This window comes from Ambystoma mexicanum, chromosome 11, assembly GCF_040938575.1.
Source record: "Ambystoma mexicanum isolate Mex_15411 chromosome 11, UKY_AmexF1_1, whole genome shotgun sequence".
NCBI classification, from domain to species: domain Eukaryota; kingdom Metazoa; phylum Chordata; class Amphibia; order Caudata; family Ambystomatidae; genus Ambystoma; species Ambystoma mexicanum.
The window spans coordinates 57,778,190-57,803,965 of record NC_090934.1 but is presented as its reverse complement, the minus strand read 5'-3'; the positions used below and the strand labels follow the sequence as shown (position 1 = coordinate 57,803,965).

Genomic DNA, 25,776 nt, shown 5'->3' with positions numbered 1-25,776 from the left:
GTTGCTGGAATAGAATGGCCTGCCATAGAGCAGTATTAGGGGGCACTGGCAGAGATGTGTGTAGGTCTTGCAGCTGGAATAGAATGAGCTGCCATAGAGGAGGATTGGGGTGCTCTGACAGAGGTGTGTGGAGGGCATGCGGCTGGAATAGAATGGCCTGCCATAGAGCAGTGTTGGGGTGCACTGGCAGAGGTGTGTGGAGTGGTTGCTGCTGGAATAGAATGGCCTGCCATAGAGCAGTGTTGGGGTGCACTGGCAGAGATGTGTGGAGGGCTTGCTGCTCGAATAGAATGGCCTGCCATAGAGAAGTTTTGGGGTGCACTGGCAGAGGTGTGTGTAGGTCTTGCTGCTGGAATAGAATGGCCTGCCATAGGGGAAGATTGGGGTGCACAGGCAGAGAAGTGTGTTGGGCTAGCTGCTGGAATAGAATGGGCTGCCATAGAGCAGTATTGGGGTGCATTGGCGGAGATGTGTGTAGTTCTTGCTGCTGGAATAGAATGGCGTGCCATAGAGGAGGATATGTGTGCACTGGCAGAGATGTGTGGAGGGCTTGCTGCTCGAATAGAATGGCCTGCCATAGAGAAGTTTTGGGGTGCACTGGCAGAGGTGTGTGTAGGTCTTGCTGCTGGAATAGAATGGCCTGCCATAGGGGAAGATTGGGGTGCACAGGCAGAGATGTGTGTTGGGCTAGCTGCTGGAATAGAATGGGCTGCCATAGAGCAGTATTGGGGTGCATTGGCGGAGATGTGTGTAGTTCTTGCTGCTGGAATAGAAAGGCCTGCCATAGAGGAGGATATGTGTGCACTGGCAGAGATGTGTGTAGATCTTGCTGCTGGAATTGCATGGCCTGCCATAGAGCAGTATTGGAGTGCATTGGCCAAAGTGTGTGCTTCTTCCTGATGGAATGGAATCGTCTGGTGCAGCGCAGGATTGAGGTGCATTAGTGGAGTGTGATAAAATAACTGCTCTCTGCAGAAATGCGTGGGTCGGTATTGGCTGGCATGCTTACTCAGCCCCAATCATTGATACCACTCATCAAGGTGAACAGGGCACAACATGAATGGTAAACCTCCCTCACCTCTTAGCCCACTAGAGTTTCAATGAGGGGATCAGGGCCCAGAGCTGTTCCTTGACCTTTGGCTGGCCCTGTCCAGATTCACCAGGTGCAAGTGCGGTATGTCTATGGCCAGAAGGTTACCCAGGGCCCCTAGAGGAACTGGCACCTCCCACGAGTAGGATCCTGGTTCCAGTGCTCAGGCAGCAGATAAGGCCTTGGTCCATACAACACCGTCACCCCCGAAAGGCCCCTAGAATGGTTGGGGAAAAGAGCTTTCCTCTTGCTTTGAAGTCCCTGGGCCTCATTTGTCAGGTTCTGGTTAGAAGTTCCTCTGCACTAGCCCCGCCCCCTGCCTTTATATAACACTTGTGTATATTGTGTAAACACTTGTGTATGGGCGCATTACAAATGGCATATCATATCATATCATATCATAGGCAAAATACCACAGGTTCTTGGTTCCCTTCTATTAGGGTGACCATAAAAACAAACATAAATAGAACAGGCCAAGAACATAAACATAGGGCTTCAGTTTGACATATAGCTCCAATGATTACACTTAGCAGCGGGACAGGGGGTGCTGTGGGTGGGGAGTGGGATCCACTCCGTCTTATGGATGTAAACTGTGCAGTTTTGGCTCCAACTGTAAGCATGACCAAAATGAAGACCCCCTTTGCTTTGATTGCTATTTCGGGTCTTGCTATTCCTTCCCCGCAGTCTCTGTAGCAGAGCCAATTAATGCATGGGGCTGTAAACTAAACGGTGGGGGGGGGGGTCACACCAACCCCCAGATGGCTTAAGTGCAAACTGGTCAGAACAGTTATTTGGTTTATATTTGTTAGTGAATTGGTAAACAAGTGAGCTATGATGATGTACGCGTCACTTCTTAGCTGCTGTCACTGGTTCAACGGCCACCTTCCTTTTCCCCAAAACATGGACAGGGCTTTCAAATAAAAAATCATAAGGGGGACAGAGGGTCCAATTCTGGGATGTCTGGTCACCCTACCTTCTATCCTTCTGTAAATGGCCTGAAATCAGAGCTGAGAGGGGTGCTATGGAAAATGTCCTTTGCCCCTACTCAGAGTGCTTTGTCTGCAGGAAGTGGGGAGGACGACCAGAGGTTTAAGGAGCCCCAGCAAGAACCAAGATGGTGGAACCCTGAGTGGATTGCACATCTGTTCCAGGTACTCCAAGTACACCTCCTTACTCTGTCTACTTCAAAATGGCTCCAGTAATCAGCTCCCTGGTGAGGACTCCTTGTTGTATTTTGGCAGTATTTGGAAGCCTGTTTGTAACACCCCAAGCGGGTTTCCTGTACTAGGGAAAATGTACCAACCATTTTCAGGAGCATCATAGGGAGAGATTTCTGGACTCCACTCAGGTGTTGCCTGGGTGGGACCCAGGCCAGACCAAATGAACCCTCACAGCCCTGCCATGGACGATTAACCGGTCCTCAGGATGACTATTCTATGGCATCAAATTGCTTGTGGTTGTATAACTGAGCAATCTTAGGACCTACCCGGTCAAGCCAGCCAGGGTTTATGTTTACTGTTTCATCAGACCCCGAAGACACACAGCTGATATAAAGGTAATCGCCCCAATTGCAGGCTCCATTTAAGAATGTATTAACACAACAATGGACAGGTAACCCATGCACATATCTTATCGTACACACGTCCAGCGCACCACTACTTCTTTTAAAAGGAGATAGGTAAAAACAAACTCTCCCTTAAAGACGTCTAGACCTATCCGTAGGGTACGAAGGTGAGCCGCCGATCCATGATGGTGGATAGAAACGAAGAGGTACAGATAGGACACGATGCCTACACCTCTCATAGCGTCGTAGTGCACTGAGTTCATTCTTTTTTCTTTTATTCATTTTTCTTGTTTTATACATTTTTCTTCATTCACTCCTAGAATATATCACACATCAACCAATTTGATAAAAACGTCCAGACTATCTCAGTCAGCAGGGAAAAGTAAAGTGAAACAAAATCTAGTGTATGACAGTAGAACGATCATACTATATCAGTCTTACACAACATAAAAACAGTGCTAAACAGACCACATCCTGTGGAAAGTGAAAGTTACTAAACCTTAAAAATGCGAAAAACCTCAACGAGGCACTCAACTTTTATTTACCCACATTTGAGGTTGCCTATGAGGCATCTATGACCTCATTTTAAAAACAAAATGGCAATTTTCACAAGATTGGAGAAAATGTATCAATCCAATTCTTCATGAGGAAAATATAACGAGGACTTGTTGCGGAATCCATCCCGTGCAAAAATGAAAATGTACCCGCACGACTGGATAATAACAATGGCATGTACGAAATCTTACCAAGTGAGCCAAGCCGGCTTACTATTTGAAATCAAAGATGAAGATAATGGAAAGCTACCTGTTAAAATTCCTGTGTCCACGATACAGATAAACCATCCTACGCCTTTGGTTAAACCTGCACTATACCAGAGAAATACAGCTAAGAAGGAAGCAGATAAAGGAGGAAGATGGCGCTTGCAGGTTCTAGTGTGGGTCCACCCAAACCGAGACCTTACAACATTTGGTCTCTGAATGCCCAAAGCTTAGAAATAAGCAAATTCAATGCTTTAAACATTTATTTGAGGCCTGTACAAATTTAATGGCAACCTCACTATGGATGCGGCTCCTTTTGACAAAATCTGAGAGAATACAGATAGCAACAGCAAAATGTGTATTATCGTTGAACTTGGAAATATAAAGATTGAGTTGACATTTTATAAATGTATATGAATAAGTAAAGATTTATGTAAAATATACGTTTTGTAAAGGTTTTAACAAATCATAAACAAATTAAAATAAATTGGTCATTCTTTTTCCAAAAAAGAGGTTTCACTATATTTTCAATATCCCCTGTTGTTTTTTTTAAATTATGTATATTGGTAAAATATAATTTACTCAAATTAACAAAAAGTAATACATAACAAATACGTTGAAATATCGAAAATAGCAATTATACAGTTATACACAGGGCAAATCATTATTTTCTACAGAATATACCTCTTTAAATCACAAATAATTCAAAAATACTGTAAATCAAAATTATTCAATTATTAGCCTCCTAAACCTTCTAAAAATCTACATATAAAATATTAAAACATCTAAAAATGTATCATTCAATTATGATCTCATATTTCAGAATATAACTTTACAAACAATTGCCAGACATAAACTATGGCATAATTTAGTTTTAGATAGTGCCCTGATAAAATGTGCGACCAAAATAGATAATTTTGAATATTTTCAATATGGGTCCCAAAATGAGAGTTCCCTTTAACACATATCTTACTTAACCTGATGCAAGAGGTCATTAAGTGCCTAGTAGTCGCAATATTCATATGCCAAATGCGGCAGCATAATCTATCCTCATATGGGACATTTATCCATGCACAGTTTTGCTCCTAAATAAGTAATTGGTCGATGCACAATCTCATAAAAAATCGTCACACTTTTGAGTTCTGGATTTAATAAAAAAATATTTAAACAGGACTCTAATAGCAAAACATTGTTTTATATAATTAATGAAGGAAAGGGTACTATTTAAGTGTTCAATCTTTTTTATACAATCCCATATTACAGATTTCTGTTTGACCTCCTTGGCATCTAATCCAATATTTACCAGAGACTGAGCAACACATCCAATAGCAGAATTAAATGTCCTGTATTGCATCCAACAAGACATTGCCTTATTGGTGTTCACCAGGGAGAGAAGCTGGACTGATTCAGACGTGTTGCTAAGGGTGCAGGAGCTAAAGGGGCTATAGCTCTGGGTCTTTTGGCTTTAGCCCTGGATAGAAGCTCAAGGGCTACAACCAGAAGGCTAGCTAGCCTTGAACCCAGACAGTCCCGACATTAGTATAGCCCCAGATCTTTTTTGGACTGAGCAACACCCCTGATCTGATTCAAAATAATGTTTTCTTGGCACTTATTTTGATCCATTATCTGAAGGTAATAAAAGCTACGGCGAGTTTTCCATTGAGTGAGCATGGTTGTAAAAGCCCAAATAGCGACATATGGCTTCAATAGTGGTAGATGGAGCTAATCCCAGTTTACCACACCATCATTATCCCTCAAATTTCTTTAACCAGACCCTTTCCCCATCCATCAGTATTTCCAGTCCATATAGGGTACATGAGATTATAGTAGCATTATTCATTGTAATCAATCCTTTCATTGAATAGCCGCCTCCAAGGGATATAAAAGCTTGAATGGCACTAAACATCCACATTACCTTCATTTTAATATCATTAGCCAAAAGCTTTAAGTCAAAGGTGTCATAAATCGGGATACCCAGGTCCGTGTCATTTTTCACTTTTTCAACAATCTTATCTTCAAGTTTCCAGATATAATTTTTATATTTGTTCTTTTTACTATTGATCATCATAATCTTAACTTTTTCCATTTTCAGTAAAAGGTCATTGAGAACTCATAAAGTGCGTTCATGCTATGTTGTAACTGAATAGGCGTACGGTCAAAAATCCAAGGGATATAAAAGCTTGAATGGCACTAAACATCCACATTACCTTCATTTTAATATCATTAGCCAAAAGCTTTAAGTCAAAGGTGTCATAAATCGGGATACCCAGGTCCGTGTCATTTTTCACTTTTTCAACAATCTTATCTTCAAGTTTCCAGATATAATTTTTATATTTGTTCTTTTTACTATTGATCATCATAATCTTAACTTTTTCCATTTTCAGTAAAAGGTCATTGAGAACTCATAAAGTGCGTTCATGCTATGTTGTAACTCAATAGGCGTACGGTCAAAAATGACTGTATCATCGGCATAGGATAACCATCCTATGGTTTGCCGGCCAATATTTAGAGGATTGCTATTACAATTACTCAAGGAATCTTCTAAGTTGGCTATATATACGTTAAATAGTACTGGGGCCAGGGTACTCCCCTGCTTCAAACCATAATTGGTGTTAATAGATTTACTCAACTGGTCATCCATGTTAATTCTCACTTAAGAAGACGTATGACTGTACAGCGCCTTTATCAAGTGCACAGTGACTGAATCTAATCCCCAGCAATGTAATTTATTCTGCAATCTTTGTCTTTTCACGGTATCAAAAGCTTTGGAGTATTCCACGTAACAAATATAAGATTTCCTGCTTATGGTTATAAGTGGAGCGAATTATATATCTCAAAAACCATAAATTAGCCAACGTGTTAACGCCTTTCCTGAATCCTGATTGTTGTTTTTTCAGTATTTTATTACCGTGTAACAAATTATTGATTCTATTTAATACAAAATAGCAGAATATTTTAGCTAGTGAATCGATCATGGCAAGCAGCCTATAGTTCTGGGACCAGAAATTTCCCGTTTTAGGTTTGACCGGTTTGTTGTTAGTCTCTTTCATCAGGAGCAAACTGACAAGGTACACCCAACACAACTGTTCCAAACACTTCCTATGACAGTACTTACGGCTAATAACCCTCCACTCTCTTCTGGGATGCATTTTCTCTGTTTTTTTTAAGCAACCCGCTGGCGGTTGTACACAGAAACACAAACTGTACATGATGCGCTATCTACATATCTAAGGAAGAACTTGTGTCACTAGTGTACATAGTCAGTGAATGAAACAAGGGCTAATTTCAAAGCTTCAGAATATCGTTCCATGTCATTTCATTGATAGGTGCAATTTCAATGTTTTTTTTTCCAAGTATGTTTTACCGAAACTTAATCATCAACATTGATTTATTTTTATTTTTGGGGGGTCCCCCCAAGTCTCCCATCCCCTATTGTATTTTTACCTATTTCCAACCCCCCACCCTTTATATATACTTTTCCATCCCCCCTATATATTTCAATGAGTTTTTTCGGTAAAATGTACTCAGAAAAAAAACATCGAAATTACACCCGTCATTGAAAGAACACTATACCCAGAATATGTCCTCGCTCATACTGAGTGCTGGCTGTTCCCCATAGCTGCTTGATAACTGCCTGGATGAGAAATGTATTAACATCAATGATCTAGTCAATGTAAATCCCGTGTAGAAACAGAGGCTATACTAAACAGTAGTGGCATGTCCACTCGATTGGGTCAGTGGTTTAGTCTACATTTCCCACTGGTCTTACTTCTTACCTAATTTCCGTCTGTGCATGTGCATTGTATGGCCCGCCTGCTGAAACTGTGAATCAATCGAACGGTGTCTATTCTCCATCTTAAACTGAACGAGTCTGTGGTGTTGGGGTCACATTAGCGTGCCGGCAGGATGGCGTGGCAACACCATGTCACCATAGAAACCTCACTAGAACACAGTGCGTAGAGCACACATGCAACTATTGCCGTCGCTCCATTGGGGTTTTTCATAATGTTGCACAACTCAACCAAGTGGGCCAGTTGAAACACCATACTTGCAATCTTTTCATCATCACCGATAGTGAGGAAACACTCAGTATTGCAACCCATTACAATATTATTATAGGTTCAAATCCTCTCAGGCATAGATCTCAATCGCACCCTCACTACATCCAACATATCTTTTTCCAGAAGGCAGAGATACTCTAGGTATTGAGTTAAAGTCACAAAAGTACCCAACCTTAACAATGTTAAAATGTTATTCCAGGCTTAAATATATTAAGATATTGATATTGATATTTTATTTCTATTGCGCTCGTACACAAGTGTTTCAGACCGCGACAAGGCAAAGGAGGGGAACAGGGAGAACAAAACAGCGATCTTTGTATTCATAGGGTCGCCAGCACCTGCCAGAAAATATCTTCATTCAGACCGATTGCACTCGTATGCAGTCTATGAATCCACCACACAAGATCGCTTGCATGTCACCTCCACGTGCTGACCCAACCCCTTTCTCCACAACTGTCCAGGTGCAATCATTCTCTATATCCTTCTTCTGCATAGAGGGCCCCACCATTGGTGCGCTAACTTCTTGTGTACGAATGCATGATTTGTGCTCAATAATTTTCTTTTTGACCCGTCGATTGGTTATCCCGACATATCTCAGTTGGCAGGGGCATGTAGTCAACTAGAATACATCTGATGGATTACAATTAGTAAAGGATTTTTTGTACCCACAGTGTGTGCCAGACCAGATCCACAGGGAGCAGAGCCCACAGGGTGTCTGGCCGCAAGGCCTCGATGTATCCCAGATGGTGCGTTGGTTCACTACTTCTGCTGTGGCACAGTAGGAATGTGCCACAGGGTCTCGAAGACTCTTACACATAGTACAGGCCACCACTGTATTATTTCTCTTTTCAACACGTTAACCAAGGGTGAGTAACTTAGTATAGTCGTGTTTGGATCCCTAGCAGTCACTCCCGTCACTCAAGGATGCCCTTGTGACCTTTGAAACTGCTCCTCTGCCACCGCAAAGCAGTTGCAGGGACAGTCAGGAGACAACCCTAGCAACGTCACATGGGTGCAGTATGCTATTACTGGCATGGAACATTGGAACATTAAGGGGGTGACATTTGATTGGCAGAACAATCGACATACTTGTGTAAAATTAAAAAAGAAATTAAAAACAAAGGCTATACCACCCTCATATCCATTCTTGTGGTCCCACGCAATGCTTCCGCTTACTTACAAGAGATGCTCTGCCCTCGAGTGAAGCATAATTACCAACAGCTTTAGCAAATCTGGACTCTTCACAGACACATTGCCAGTGGGGAGTCTGCAACATTGAGCAACGTTGGGTCATTACTTTAGGTCATCCTGCTCAGCAGCAGGTTCACTGACAACGACCTTTGTGGACATGCGCAGGAGCAGCTGTAGCACAGAAGCCCAGCATGCTCAGTAGCAGGTGCAGTCACGATGCCTGTGTGGGCATGCGCAGGAGCAGCTGTAGCACAGAAGCCCAGCATGCTCAGTAGTAGGTGCAGTCACGATGCCTGTGTGGGCATGCGCAGGAGCAGCTGTAGCACAGAAGCCCAGCATGCTCAGTAGCAGGTGCAGTCACGATGCCTGTGTGGGCATGCGCAGGAGCAGCTGTAGCACAGAAGCCCAGCATGCTCAGTAGCAGGTGCAGTCACGATGCCTGTGTGGGCATGCGCAGGAGCAGCTGTAGCACAGAAGCCCAGCATGCTCAGTAGCAGGTGCAGTCACGATGCCTGTGTGGGCATGCATAGTAGCAATTGCAGAGCACCGCCTTGTCTGAATATGCAGAGTAGCATCTGAATAACGGATATGCTGCACACGCCATATCCCTGCAGCACCACGTCTGTGCACAACCGAGATCCTACACTGACACTCTGCCGCAGCACCAGCTATATGGTGCCTTGAATAGATGTGATACCGAATGGGTGTCCTGCATGCATATACCGAGAACATATAATGAGCTCGCAATGGGTTCCGATAGATAAATGATAAAGCAAATATTCACATGTATTCCACATAACCCAACACGCCACAATTTATTTAGAAGACATTTCCAATAATGTTTTTTATTTTTTATTTTTATTTTAGTGTGGCTTAGTAAAACTACTTTTCACACATATATCACATTACAATAAAATCCTTTGCAATGGCAATTCACAAACTAAAACGGGTACATCCTTAAACCGTCCAATAATTTGAAATGCCCGTTTCTTTCCCCGCTCACCTGTCCTGGAATATTGCACATTACGCCCTGGCGGAGCTCCCCTTGCAGATGTTGGGACCTGGACCCTCGTCAATCAAGTCACTAGAAGTTAAGGAGAAACCTTGCCACCATCCTGTCAAATGGCACAGGGGGGTCTTTAGGTAGTTCAGAGTGGCAGTAAATCCACTTGGATATATATTTTGGGGTACAACAATATGATCTCAATTAGAATGACGAATATAAGGATACAGTTTGAAGGACATCGAGAGTGGGGTAGCGGGAGCTCTAAGACCATGGGTTCTCCTCGATGGTCCTGTCTTTGCCTTCTTCTGTGATGATACAGGAAGCAAGGGTCCCAGAAGACCCCAGAGGCATCAAATCATTATCATCCCCCGCCCACATGTTCCTACCGTTTTCTATGGCATTGTTTACTCGATTTAGAAAAACCACCAGGACATCCTCCAGCGTTGGTTACAATGCTTGGTGGCTGCCAGCCTTGCCTAATGTATTGCAGTTTATGTCAGATGAAGGCACCCACCTCCGTCTTTGCTTCCACCTTCATCCCAGGACTCCTTGTTCTCTGCCCCAGGTGGCCTACTCGCCAGATGCTATGTTTCCCTCTCCAACAGCCTGGATTTCATGGCTCCTATGGACAAGGAAAAGAAAAAGTAACCCCCTTCCCCCTGACCCCAAATCCTGCTCCGATACTATAACTGCTGCGACTCTCACCTGGCCATGGTGAAAATAATGAACAGATCACTTGAGTGGTGCTGGTGTGAAGAGAAATCCAACGATGAGAAACTGAAATGTCACGCTGAAGACTAGCGTGTTAGAAGGTAAAAGCCTTCTTGCAAAGTCATATTGACTTGGTGGTCCACACATCTGCCTATGTATTCAGGATATTCGAGGAGTGTGATTGTGGCGGGCTCCCCCCCCCCACATCCATAGTCTCCCACTCCTTTGCAGATAGCCCACTTCATTCACCAAGAAGCTTTGGCTGTTCCAATCCACTAATGCCTTCTAAGCCAAACTCTCTGCTTCTTCCCCTCCCCTATCATCTTTAAGCCCACCCCTAGCCCCTAACTTCGTCCACCCTTTCTCCCCTACTCACAATATGAAGACACTCAAATGAAGAGTGCAACTGAGCATGTTCTCCTGTGACTGGAACAAACCATTACAATCAATATTGCTTCCTTGACCCCTACTCTGACCTCCCTAACTAGCAACTTCTTACCCAAGAGTGCCTTCCCAAAGGAGATAGAAAACCCACCTCTTCTCAAGAAATCATCAGACGACCCTTCAGTCCCGCCCAACTGCTGCACCATTGCCATCATGCCATAATGGGTTAAATGCCAGGAGAAGAAAATGAATTTTCCCAACTCCTGGCATTCCATGAAAAGAAAAGGCGCGCTCTATGACCAGCAATCTGGATTCCAACCTTTGAGAGGAAATGAGACTGTCTAACAAAATGATTTCTGCCCCACAGGAGTACATGGATGAGTAGTGGCTAAACTGACATCGTAGGCCCCATACTTCTACAAAAAAACAGTGACCCCAATCAAAAAGATAAAACAACCAGAGCCAAGAGATACGTCACTGTTGCCTTTTGTGGTGACGTTGGCCGCGGGAAGGCTATACTGTCAGAATGGGGGTGAAAGTGAGAAAGCAGCAACTCAAACAGCAAAAATAAAAAAATTCCGACATAAAGGAATGTCCAATCAAGTTTCAATAACAATATATACACTTTAATTAAGCAAATCAATCATTCAACTATCTATTAAAAACAACATAAAAAACCCAGCCCTGCATAATAAGACAAAGGATGCACAACAGGAAAGTAGGAGCAATCTGGATACTTTGTCAAGAAGGCAAACAGACAAGAAATGCAACAATGTTTCCAAAAGTATATGTCTTGAGGGGAAAAGGAATCAACCATTCTCTAGGGTACCAAAAGGTGGACCAAGGGGACTGGGTACTTTGAGGGACCTGTTCACTTAAATGTACGTGATTCCAATATTCCGTGGTTTGACAGTGTCAAAACAGGCTTTGAGGTGCTGTAGATGCAGGCCGAACCAGGCTTGGGTGCAGCGAGTCATATTAGTCCAAGCGGCAGACTGGCATCAAGTCAGTTAGAAGCAGGTGCTCAGTGCAGTTCGAAGGACGCGTTTGAGGGGTGTGGTTTGGTTTGGCCCACTAAGGTCAGTTCGAAGATCATCTCTGTTCATGACATTGGTAATTGGTTGGACCTGGCGAGAAGGGCCATATTCTAAGCAAGTGCAATATGCACTTGACAAGCAGGTAGAAATGTGGGATTAGTTAGAGAATTTCGCTCACCTTAGCTCGTTGAAAAGCTACGCATTTGTACAATACAGGTTGTACTCATTCATGCAACCACAAGGGTATCTCAATCTCTGCCCTTCTAAAAAACTGCGACGATTTATTCTTCTATTAAGGCTGGACCAACTCCCTATCTTGTTGGTCACGGGCAGAAGACTGCAGTTGCCAGTGGAACAACGCACTTGTCGGTTGTGTAAAGGAAGCAATGTTTTAGAGTCCGCAAGACATGTTTTGACAGAATGTGGTACTATGATCAATGTAATCCAATGTCACATTGGGAAGTTCTCCCATAATCTGGCATCAATCGGAACGTCATTATTCTGGCATCCCTGCATGAATTCTGAGAGTATGCGAGTGATGTTAGCTCTCTTCAACATCTGGACTAGGATAGAAGAAATATTGGATATTCAGATTTGAAATTAGTACTCGTACCCTAAAATAGTCACTGCTCCTGCCCTGGCTACTTGAGCTTTTAGATTGGTTTTATATTTGTAAATGGCTTATTCTTTATCATATTGCTATATTGCTTCTATTTTGTTTGTTTGAAGCATATTTTGTATATATGTGTTTAGCTATCAATATGTGTAAAGTTTATTAAATAGACTGTATCACATTAATTAAATAAATAAATAAATAGTAATTGAAGAGTTACACACTGCCTAAGAGTCAAGGTTTGACCTCTTGAATCTATGATCCAGATGGTTCAATATGAGGTTCGAGCAATGGTTGTGCAAAGTCATCAGTAGCTGGAAGCTGGTTGTTTGAGCCAAACTGGTGACATAGGGGGTCATTCCGACGTTGGAGGCAACCATGGAGTAAATTACTCCATGGTTGCCTCCAATACCGCTCCGACTCCTCCATGGTGAATGGAGTAATTTCCGGTCCATTCCAGGGTTGGAGGGACCGGATATTCCCCATTCACCTTTTGCCCTTCCCCATTCCCATTTCAGCCCCATAGGGCTCAATGGAAATGGGGAAGGAGTAAATTACGGCACCGTAAATTACGGTGCCGTAATTTACTCCAAGGTCACTTTGCGGGTCCCGTAATTTACTCCTGCTAAAAGCAGGAGGTAAAGTGGGACCCGCAAAGGGAACTCGGAATACGGAGGTAAGGGATTACCGGCATAGGCACCATTACAGGCGCCGGTAATCCCTTACCTCCAACCTCGGAATGACCCCCATAGTCTGCTTGGTGGTGGAATGTGCTGGTGAGCCAATTTGAAGGTGCAATAGCAGCGATTCTAAGTTTGAGTGAGTGTCAAAGGCAGTACTGGTGGGTCCCATTTGTTCGAAGATGGCTCAAATCAGTTTGAATTACGAAAACAGGGATACTGGTTTTTCTGGCTCTAAATATGCTGCGAGACCCACTACAAGGAGCTCCAAGACAAGGCGAGTCATTTTAGTCCCTACTCTCCCGGCCTAGGGAGGTTTACAAGCAGAGTGGTAGGCCTTGGTCCTCAGAAAAAGGTCCCTCCCAATGTGCCCCGGGAGTGTGTAGGGAGCAGAGCTTCCCTCTGCCTGGAAGCACCTCATCTTCAACTTGAAGGCTGAGGGCTCTGGAAAGGTCACTCTCACAAAAGAGGTCCTTTTTGATATTATTGAAGTTCCAAAAGTGAGTTAAAGAAGGAGTGGGAGACCCTCTATGTTATAGGGGCATGGTCACAGGGTATTTAAAAAAAGGAATCCCGATTTAGAGGGTCCAAACACTGTGATTTTGCCAAATGACAGTTGCGTTATGATTTCAAACCAAGAGTGCGTGTTCCAAAGGAAGTGAGAGGGACTGGAAGGAGAGAAAATCCCACTGAAAAGTAAGATGGAAGAACCCTTCCTCAAACCCATTCGTGCTCCCTAGCTGTACTAACTCCCCCCCTTTCTCAGCCTCTACGTTCAAAGTGTCTTAGGTGTGCCGACCCGTGTTGTGGCATAGGCATTTGTTATGGGTTTGGCTCTTTGAAGCCAGTCTTACAGTACGTCTCCAACAGGGAGATCCTAGGCCTGGCAAAGGAGGTGTTTTCCTTTCTCTCAATGAGTCAACAGAGGCATGCATCCTGCCTTTTGTTCCATTCACAGGAATGCAATACAGACATGTGCCTGAAATTCAGATAGTTGTCTGAGTGGACACAGGTGAGACCTTCTTACAAATAATTAGGTGCAGTGACACATCTGAGGATGTCATCCCTTCTCCCATGGGGGAGAGCCCTTCTCTTGTGGCCAGGGCGGTGCAGCCACAGTCCAATAATCTCCCTCGGGGTCGTGCACAGTGGGAGGATCATATGGGGAGGGATAACCCTGGTGGGATGAGGGATGACAGCTCAGGAGATACATAGTATAGTCATGACCCTATCCCACCTTCATCAACTTCCTGCCCTCCCCATAGTCCTGTAGTTCCATACAAATCCATATACTTGTGTAAAGTAGACCTTTACACCTCTCTGCTCAGTACTAGGACAAGGTAGAGTAGGGACTACCCATATGACTCTTACGACAACTCATTTGTGATAAAAAAAGAGGCACGGAGCAACAGTGATGCCCGCGCAAGTCCCAACAGGGCGGTCTAGTCGTTATGGACCATTGAAAATATCACTTTGTATAAAAACAGAAGAGGGACATGACACAGAGTCAAGTCCACCCTGGAGGAACTGACATCGCAAGTGAGGTGCCATGAAGTTCGGGACCCAGGCTGGCCGGGACACTGAGAAGGGAGCTAGACAGAGAGGAGCTGGCCCTCAGTGGAGGGACCACTCTCCAAGCCATGAAGCCAAAGCTCCTGGTGTGCCCAGGTGCTGGGAGACGTGATGAAGCAAAGCCACGTCCCCAGAGCAGAACATGCCTTCACTGAACCACAGCGGAAAGCCAGGCAATGGCAAAGGCAGATCGAGCCCCCAGCAGACCGCTGGCATTGACGAAGACCCACAGCCATCGTGGACCAAGATTCAAGGTATGGTGGTTGTCAGTGGATGCGTGGGCCCTAAGAAGCAGTAGTAGAAATTAGAAAGAAGGGAAGGATACTGAATACAGGGCCTAGGACCCTGACAGAAGAAGGAAGAGTCTTGCTGAACCAAAAATACAGAGGAAGCGAGTCTGAGATTCGTACCCATATGAGGATTGCATCCAAGCCAATCTTCATAGTCACAGTACCAGACAGTCTAATGAACCAGGTTGGCTGTGACCTTAGAAAGCCTACAGAAAACAAAACCCACAAGTGAAGCATCATGAAAAGGGTGAGTGGAGTACTGGCACAGACACATGAAGACTGAAAACAGGATTCATCTGCACAATCCCAGAATCTGGCAGGATAGTGCACTGGATTGGCTGTGAGAAAAAGACGAAAGAAAGGGGAAGAAAAACCATTACCCTTGAGAATAGTGCTGAGAATCATGTTCCTAGTCACCATACCTGGGAGAAGATAATGCCAGGTTCATTGGGGACAATGCTCCCTCTAAGTTGTGCGCATGTGCAATTCAGAAGAGTTTTAGCAACACACACAGATAAGTCCAACCTTCTCAAGAATTAATAACACGAATGAATAAGGCACACACCACAGCAGTTACCTGACCTTTGCTTTCTCTCTTAATGAAGCTAAATTATTCTATATTCTAACTAGTCCTTATATTCTGTTGAAGCCTATTTACATTATACTACTTTGCCTAGGGTATACCTGCATACATTAATCAAATAACCTCCCGCCCACCCGTGACTCTTGTACTTGACTCTACCCCACATACACTTTATGACTAACTTCCACCCCAGGCCACATCTAGATATTACCAGACAGCCCTGACTCTGCCTGCCTTGGCTCTCTGATTGGTTACCAGCCCTGTACCTACATCCACTGGTTTTATGTTTGTAATATGAATACCGTCCAATCCTAAGAATTTCTGTGACTCGTTGTGCCTCAGCAAAAGCTTCACCCCCCACTATGTAACCCAATTGTCAGCTGAAATATTGGCTACAGACTTAAGTAGGTAAGCTAAATGGATGGGTAATCTCATCGGATGCTTCCTAATCTTTGTACATTTGTCGCACAAGCATTTTGAATCAGTCCCTTGCAAGTTAACGCATTATAAATATTAATTTACCCTCTAAAGATTTTGAGTTGGCAAATGTCATGCTCGGCATCTCCTACTTGGGCATTGCTTACATTAGCCTATAAGTGGAGAGCTACATTGCAATATAATTTACTTGATTTGCAAGGGACGATGGGTATGGACTTTGCCTGGTGCCTCGTGGCAGTACTTGTCAGGGAAGTGAACTAAATTGGGCCCAATCTAGGATGAAGAGAAGCCAGGGTTGCAGAGAGTTGGGTGTTATAGGTGCAAAACCTAGTGAAGAGAAGAGCTGGAGAATGGAGCTATTCCCCCTTAATGTAAAATACTGTTTTATGATTGCCAGGAGAAAGGAGTCATTCTCTTGGTAAAGTGGACCGGGACGAAGGTCCAACAGGACTGGGGAAGGGACTCATTTCCCGGGGCCAATTTGAGATTGAGACCAAATGCCAGGAGAAGGGAGGCATTCTCCTGGCCCACCGAGAAAGTATTATTTGGATCTTTGTGACCGGGGGAAGGAGAACCCCCCTCCCCAACCCCCCGGGTGGAACTTTGACCATAATCCAGGAGAAGAGAGGCATTCTCCTGGGACCAGAACAGTACTGCTTTATTCTTTAGTGTATAGTGTAATGGACAGAAGTAGGGTTTTCTTGACACAGGACAGTGGAGACTTTTACTGTAACAGACATCCTGTCAGTCACATCAGATATTTAGTTGGAGCAGGGAAACCCCTTTTGGGCATAGGGAAAGATGAGGTTTCTCTTGCATTTATTATTCAATAAAAGTATTTAGCCCCAAACCTGCCACCTTTGTGTCAGAGCCCTTCTCCTGCGTCCTTACGTAACTTAAAAGGCAAATATATGTGATTTACTACAACAAGGCTCCATAGGAAATCTCAGTAAGGTTCTTGTTTAATTTTGTTTAGACTGGGGTAAGTAACGGGGGGAAAAACCAAAAGCTGTATTATGTGCCCTGTCATTTCACTTCCTATGTCAGGGCTACAAGCATGGTTCTGAAAATATGTTCCTGCCTACCTGGATTCAAATGATTTTTCAGGAAGTAAAAAAGTAATTAGCTTTGCCAATAAAAATATGTTATTCTTATTTAAAAGATGTTGTTTCTCCTTAAAATCCCTCTTGAAATCAGGCAGTGATTTTATTAGATTTCCTTTCTATGCCACAGCTCTGCTGGTCACTGATTCAAACTAATATCTGCAGCATTGTGGGTACACGCAGATGGCAGGATCCTGTATGTTCGTTGTCGTCAGTTTTTGTTGGGCACATTTTCCTCTTCCTAGGGAGTGAAATAGGTGGTGTCTATGCCCCTTAGCTGTAAGGCCGCTCTGTAGAAGTGTTGTCTCAGCTCTGTTCACAGGACAATGCAATGTGGCAGAGGAAGCAGAGGCACAGGAATTCTGATTATCATAACGTGGTGCAGTTATGCTGATGCAATCAGCATCATTACACACATGAAGAGAGGCATGTTGTCCTGACCCTCGGCACGTGAACTCTCTTATTGGCATGTTTTCTGTCATGTACGTTTTAGTTGCCATTATTCTGTCTGAACATGTATCCTTTCTGAATTATTTGCCAGCCAGCCACATCATTTATGACAAGTGATTTTATTTTTGTCATACACATGAGTATGTTTTTCCAATGGCATAAAACACTTTCTGCATTGACTCTGTGCAGTGCCAACACATGACTAGGCACAACTAAAGCCTTTTGTTTATACTGAGCATACACTGCTTTTTTGGTACATACACATTTTATTTTTCTCTGCACATCAATAATTTGGCTAGGTACGGTGGCAGATCTTGGAGTCTTGGACTGGTTGATGAGCAGTTGATAATCAGATACAATTTGCTTTTTTAACCTATATCTTTGCAGAAAGTGCTGTGCGATGCACGTTTTAGTTTTTACAATGATATGTTGGGGAGGGAAATTCCCTTCCACATTCTCCAGGGATGATCGCTCACTAACTACACACGCTCACAAAGTGACTTATCTCGTTGGTCAGTTGAGCACATCGAAAACAATTTGCGCACGATAGCCGAAAAATTCCCCATTTTTAAAAATATAAGTAGAGGGAATATTGCTGGGGAGAGACTGAACAAAACAAGGGGAAGGTACACATAGTCCTTGACATTTGAGTAGCAGAGAACGACTTCAGAGAAAATAAATATTCATTGGAAAAATGGGGCAACCAAGGGAAAGGGAAGTAAATCTTTGGGTGTTCTTTGTGCACATAGCGGAAAGCCAAGAGAAAGGAAGCCCTCTCTTTGCAGTGTGATAATTCGACAGCCTCGGGGGACAAGATTGTCCATCTTTTTGGAACTTTATTTTATGGACTGGAGAAGAACTGGCCATTGATCTGAAGAAGGAGATTCCATTGCAACTTAGATTGAGTTTTTACTGTTAGGCTTTGAAATTGTTTTTTGACATAATGGTGTACTTGATTTGTTTCACATTCTGACAGACTTCTTAGACTATTATTTAAAGACAGGCAACCCCTTCCTATTATTAGGAACCAGAAGGCATTTTCCCAAACATTATTTAACTTTAATTAAATGTTTATAGCAAGAAACATGCCACCACTGTGTCAATCTTTTCCATCTACACCCTCACAGTACACTACTAACTTCCACAACAAAATAGGTTTGTCTTATATTTCTAGATTATCCTGCCACCAGGTTGTTAGTTTATCATAATTGTGTGTTTTTGGAACAGAGGTATCATGCACTTCCAAACCCCTACCTGATAAGAGTTTCTCCCATTGTCCCACTTGTGGCTACTGATTAATCTTGGGTTCTCGCCTTCTGATAACACATACAACCAGACAACACAATCACAGACCTTGTAAATTCTACTGACACAGAGAACTAGAATAACTCCAGCCTATAGTCATCCACAGCAGAGGTCTCACCTGCTTCTCCATCGACCACACTAAACCTGCCACTGTCCCTCTTTTTTCCAGACTGAAGCTCCATGAGACCACCAAAAATGGCAGGAGAACACTTTCTGAGACTACTTTGCATGCAATCTAATACCACAACTACTCTTTGTAGGGGTGAAAACAAGTGTTTACATTATTTACAGTGAAGGGAGATCCAAGCTCGGTCATGTGGAGTAAAAGGTTCAGCTTCAGTGACTGGCCTTTGCAGTAACACGTGCAGCTTCCGTGACTGGCCTGTGCAGTAGCAGGTGAAACTTCAGTGACTGGCCTGTGCAGTAGCCGGTGCAGCTTCAGTGACTGGCCTGTGCAGTAGCCGGTGCAGCTTCAGTGACTGGCCTGTGCAGTAGCCGGTGCAGCTTTAGTAACTGGTTTGTGCAGTAGCCGGTGCAACAGAGATGGACTGCATACACATGTACAGTAGCAGCTGTAGCACAATATCCCAACTGCACATTTAGAACAGCACCTTCAGAACTGATGCCCTGGGTGCACATGCACATTAGTCCTGTACAGCAAGGGTGCCATGCATGTGCCCCAACAGTGGTAGCTGCTTCACTAACATCCAGCCTGGTCTTTAGCAGTAGCAGCCCGAAGGCCCTACATTTGCTGACAAATTCTCATGTTCTGCCCTCCATTCCATGCCCTATCCATGATTCCACCGCCTTTTGTCAAGACGTCTTCTCTGTTGGCAGGATCCTGAAGTTCTTGGTGGCAAAGAGGAAGTTTAAGGAGACCTTGCGGCCGTACGACGTAAAGGACGTAATTGAACAGTACTCCGCTGGACACCTGGATATGCTGGGGCGCATCAAAAGCTTGCAGTGCCGGTGAGTGAGCAGCCTCGGGGTGTGGGAGCAGGGGGCTATTCAGGGGGCACTCTTAGAATGTGCCCCTAGAACTGGGTAGGAACAATCAACACTACTTCGAGCTCTGGTGCCAACTGCAGGGCTCTCATTACAACACCAGAGGGCACTGCATGCATTGTCGGAGTAGTAAGATTGTTCCTGGCCTTTTCATTCCTACTTGGACTGGGACAGCCTTTAAGCTTTCTGACAATAATACCATCAGTATCATTGTGATAGGTTATTTATAACGCACTTAATACCCAGAGGTTTCTAAGCGCGGAACCGGCGATCGAACCTGTGTTGCTCCGCGTCGTCTTGCTTCCAAGGCGAGCGCGTTGCCCCTGAGCTATCCTCCTGAGACAAAGCATTCAAGCACCATGCACTCTTATTATGAAGTATTGTAAAACACACACCCCATCACAGTAAGCCTTCTCTCATCTTCTATTGCAGTGTGGACCAGATCATTGGAAGGGGACCAATAGCGATTGATAAGAAGTCACGCGAGAAGGGTGAAAAGGCCCCCTCTGTGGAGATGGATCCAGCCGATGAGCTCAGCATGATGGGACGAGTAGTGAAGGTGGAGAAGCAAGTGAGTATCGGGTCATGAGAGGAACAATCAAACCCTTAGCGGCTGGCAAGACACCAACACTCCTCTGCATTCCTTCTCTTGGTCACAGCCCTTTTGCAGGCATTCAACACTAATATCCCTCGTCTCTAGGTTTTCTCCACCGATGCCCACCCAAATTATGCTCTGCTTCTCAATATACTTTATTTATTTGTATTTGTTTTCAGTTCTAAAAGAACTTTAACAAAAACACATCTTTTAACAATTAATAATCATAATTCATTCAACATATATATAATCGACACTATCCAAAACCCGGTGCGTGATTTATCCATGAAATTACTCAGCAATTGAATAAAATCATCTTGTCACCCATTTCATAAAAACATTTCACCTAAAACAAAGAAAATAGGATCTACATATTTCATCGTCGTCGTCATCACATTCACTTCCTTAAAAACTATATCTAAACACAACAACCACATCAGAACGTATTAAAGCTTATTTACCCACATTAAAACATGTAATACAAGGATATCGGCACGTCTCCCTACTCTTCCACTTACACATGCTTTGGTCCCCCCAGTTCTATACTATTACTCTCATTATTACTCAAGCTATCTAGTCTTTCTTTCATCTGGTGCCATACAGAATACAGAGCAAAATGAAGTGACTCCAACTCACAATTTAGACAGTAGATCCAACAGGCCTCGGCATTAATAGTGTCATAATTATTAACATTATTTCCCAGTATGCTCATATATGCAGGGCCCAACGATCTCCATTCAGTTAGCACATGTGTTGCTGATTCTGGGTGGCAGGGAAGTAAACTTAGTGGGCATAATCTCTTTTCCAACAGAAGGCCCAACCCAGTCCCTTGGAGTGTAAGCAGGGGCAGTTGATTAGTTCTCAGTCTTAGCATAAAGTCTGTCACTCTGAGGCTTGGGCTCTGTAGTAAATATCTGTCAGTTTTTAAATACTGGTGAGAGACTTGTGTCACTGCGGTGTAATTATGATGTTTGGACAAATGTTGGTGATTATTTTTCCAGTCCCGCAAAGTTTGCTTTCTTCTGCATTGATGCTGTGAATATATGCACGCCCCCATCTGCTCTCATAATATCAGTCACCTCTTGAAGTCCAGGTTATATCCTACAACACCCCTACCCAAGACACCTATACAGTTTATCTCCTCCACCCTACCCAGGTCCATAGAGTCGCCTCTTCTACCTGCCTCCCCCTAGCCAGGTTATCTCTTTCATCAAGATATCCTTGTCCAAGAGTCACCTCTTGAAGTCCAATTTATATCCTACATCAGAAAAAGTTTGTTAACACATGTTTCGGCCACTATTATACTGCACTGCCAATGCGAGGACTGATTTGCTCTGAATAGGAAGGGATTATCCCAGGACTCATTTGAATGCACACTGGAACATGGACATGATATATTTGCCTGAATCGTTTTGTTTTGAAAAAGGCTCTTGAGTGGCCGAAACACGTGTTAACAAACAGAGGGCACATCACTTACACAAATTGGTTTTTTGATCCACTTACAAATATAAACAATTTGAAATCAAAATTGGATCTTGTGTTGGGCAGTCAATGTGTGGTGAACCTCCTTTTACTCCAGTAACCAAGGAGGCAGGGGTACTGGTTCCTCCACCGATCTCCACAGCGATGCGACACGTCCCAATGGATTAAAAATAGGGTCGCCAACAGAAGAAGTTGTACCCCGAACCAATCCCAAAAACACAATTTATTTATATCCTACATCACCCTACCCAAGACACCCATCCAGATAATCTCCTCCACTCTACCCAGGTCCGCAGAGTCGCCTCTTCTACCTGCCTCCCCCTATCCAGGTTATCTCTTTCATCAAGATATCCTTGTCCAAAGAGTCGCCTCTTCTGTCTAGGCTATGCCCTACATCACCCTAACCAAGACCCTAGTTTAACCTCCCCATCCTGCCTCCTCTATCCAGGTTATGTCGTCCATCAGCCAACCCTTGTCTCAAGACTCAACTCTATTCCTTGGTTATAAGCGTCCTCTGGGCCAGACAGCGCTTACTTTTGACTGCCTGTTAGCTGCCATTGTAACACACAATTATAGTGGGAACACTGATATTATTAGTAGCCGCACTGCGCAATGTAAACTGAATGCATACGGACTCAGAGTAGCATCTACGATCTTCCATGACAAGGAAGTAGTCGCCTAACAGCCCTGCCTCTTTCTGTTCCCTTAGAATGTCTTTGTGCATGTTTGTATTAGCTAACACCAATAATGTCACCATGCACCTACTTCTCTTGGCTTTCCAAACAAATTGAATGCCTAAATGCATTCAGCCTGCTTAGATGATATCCAAGACTCAAAGATACATGCAGCAAGGAGTTTGAGCTTGCTTACGTCTAATCCTTCACCTGAACCTTCTTAGGACCAGCGCATTTGTCCTTGTTTCTTTAAAGGCTGCTCTGAATAAGACAGATGTCTCATAAAGAGGTGTTTATGATTTGGTCTTAGTAAGGAATTCAGTAGGTTCCAACATCAAAAGAAGCTGATGTCTGCATGATCAATTTTAATGTTATTGTATACCTCACAATGTTTAATGGTGGGTGGGGGGCTAACAAGGTGGGATTTGTATAGGGAGTCTCACTGCTGCTTATGCATGGTAGACATTATATGATTATTATCGCAGATGTGGACATATTCTCTAAGCAAGTGAAGGATATGGAGGCCTGCACATTTTAGTCAAAGGTTTCCCATTGTTCTCCCTGCAGGTCCAGTCCATAGAACAGAAGTTGGACATTTTACTCGGCTTCTACTCCCAGGTCTTGAGGAAGGGATCCGTCAGCTCCTTCACCCTGGCAACCCTGCAGATACCACTGATCGACCAAGACCTTACATCGGACTACCACAGCCCTGTAGACCATGCAGACATCTCAATGTCAGCTCAGACCTTGAACTTCTCCCGTTCTACTAGTGCGAACATGGACTGAGGTGTCCAGCTCAGGGCAGAGATGAATGAGAGACACTTGAAATGACTCAAATCTGCTAGCTGGTAGCAGTCCTGCACCCTCGCCAACCTCTGACCCCCATCTCCGGTGTGGAAGGACTCCGCACATCAGCCTGGCAGAAACAATGGGTGGAATGTGCAATTGTTCAGAAGACAGCAATATCCTTGGATGCCCACAAAACGTTAAGAGGAACCTACACAAACTCTAGTTTGTGCACTGGAACATTGGTGGCCTTGGGTAAAGGAACTTGCCCATAAAAATTCCTTGAGGTTTCAGGGCTTCTGTATAAGAAACGGTCTTCCATCAATTACCGGGGGCAGAGGGGACATCTAAGCAGATGCCAAGAAAATCCATAGGAATTGTTTCCAAAGCCTCCAATCGCATGCAGAAGAATTGGGTGGCATGCAAACCAAGACTTGGCTACGTTAAAGGAAGGCAAATAGAACATATGTGTGGTAGCCACGTGAACAAAGATATCTGCACAATGTGCAGAGTGCACACACTTTGCTCTCTATGGGAATGGCATGGCAGAGCATTCAAAGCCAGTACTTGAAAATACAGGACGTAAAGAGAAACTCTGCACACGGCCCAATCCACTCTGTCGACAGCCCTTTTGAAAGTGCCTAAAAAAATAGACAAGTTAACTCTTTTGTTCTAGAGTGTCAGAGACTCTGCCGATGCAAGTTCATCTCCGTGGCTTTTGTGCACGAGAAGGCCTCTTTTTTTGCACGAAACAGGGGATAGGTGTGAGAGAATTGTGGAATGTCTCTCTCTGTCTGCTTGCTTTTTCTATGTCCTGCGGGCAGGTGCACGTGCTGGTCTGCAACCAGCAATTGGCATATCTGGAAGCCTGTGGTGGGAATGTTATAGCACAAACATTGACGGTTATTGGGGGGAGATGGGTGAAACAGAATGTACCGCAGAGGGAGGAATGTCAGTGACCTCTCTTCCCCCCAAAGTACATGTACCGTCCTCTGCACTATGCACTCAGTCGCAGCCATAAGCTCTGTACCCAGTGTGAGTTGGGGGCGCAGGGGAACTAGAGCTGAGATCCTTAGCTATGCAAGTTTTACCCCCAAAGCAAAACCAAGGGGCATTTCAACATACATGAATGTGTTTTTTGTAGGTGTGAGGCGCGCCATAACAAGCAGGTAGCCTCCTGTCTCTGTCTGTGTGTACATACATCATCCATGTTTCAAACCTCAAGGTGGTCTGTGGACAGGAGGGTGGAAGGTTAGGAGAGTGGGGGAGGAAGAGGTGAGGGAAGAAGGCTTACAGAGGGAAGTGTGGACAATACAATTGAAAGCAACTGCTCCTCCGAAAGGATCACACTTAGAAACAATCACTGGAGCCATGGTGGGTGTGAGAATTAAATTGAGTAAGATTTAATATTCTTGTCTTGCAAAGATCAAATTTTCCTTTCTGTATAAATTTCCAAAATCCCAGAGCACGGCTCGTGATCAGAGGAAAGAGAGTAACTTCTTAACACAGCTTCTCCTGCTACCCTGTAGGGTTCTATTTAAGGAGCAGTCCACAATGTACAGCTCATGTTATGTGTCTGTCCCCACAAGGTCCCAAAATGAGAGTCGTGCCCTGTGAACTACTCAGGTTCCTTCTTCCGCAAGTCGGCCTATTAATGAGGTCTCCACTTTCCTGAAATCCCTATCATTGGCTGTTCTTGGTTTTTCCCTCGGGAATGAATGAATAAGAATTGTTTTTCTTTTTGGAGACCAATCCAAATGAATCCTTTTAAATCATCCAAATAATTGACTGCACTCTCCACACCTGTGATTGACCCTGTCATCGTCTTTATGGCTTTCCTGAGGTATCCGGCATGCAACAAATGTCCCATTTCCTGATGGCCATTTCTGCTTCTGATACTGCGCGAGCCTTCTAGTGCTCAGACCTGGGGCGAGCTCCAGAATGTTTTGTAATCCAATCAGCTTCTCAGGGAGCCTTGCCTGTGGCAGTGAAACTACGCGTACCCAGGGATGCACCCACTCACCCCACAATCTAGAAGTTTCCACAGACCAAGTGCCATGTGTCACAGAAAACTCTGTCTTCCATTGACCCGTAAATGATATGGCATAGATTGGAATTTACCAAAATGGCTGTCAGATTAGCAGGAAGTGACATCACCACTGAGCAATGAAGTGGAAGAGGCATGATTGCTGACATCGGAGGCAAAGAAGTGACAGCTCCTGATATCAGAATTGCAGGAAGAGACTTCACTGGAATCTGTTTGACTACAAGTGACAGTAGACTCCCAGGTAGTGATAATCAGTGAATTCAGGAATGACATAACCCCCTCTGGTCATAATGGAAGACATAGACACAGAAACCCGACTGACAGGAAAAGGCAGCCACCGAAATCAAAATG

General features: G+C 44.1%; 1 protein-coding gene across 1 annotated transcript in view; it reads left to right on the top strand.

The window, feature by feature from the left end:
* KCNQ4 (potassium voltage-gated channel subfamily Q member 4) overlaps positions 1 to 25,574 on the top strand; it is an 899,641-nt gene extending 874,067 nt beyond the window's left edge. The window contains exons 12-14 of the mRNA XM_069622544.1: positions 19,674 to 19,805; positions 20,274 to 20,412; positions 23,160 to 25,574. Of these exons, the coding sequence (XP_069478645.1) occupies positions 19,674 to 19,805; positions 20,274 to 20,412; positions 23,160 to 23,378 (490 nt within the window). The 3' untranslated portion in view covers positions 23,379 to 25,574. The remainder of the gene's footprint in view (positions 1 to 19,673; positions 19,806 to 20,273; positions 20,413 to 23,159) is intronic.
* Positions 25,575 to 25,776: the final 202 nt, after the last annotated feature.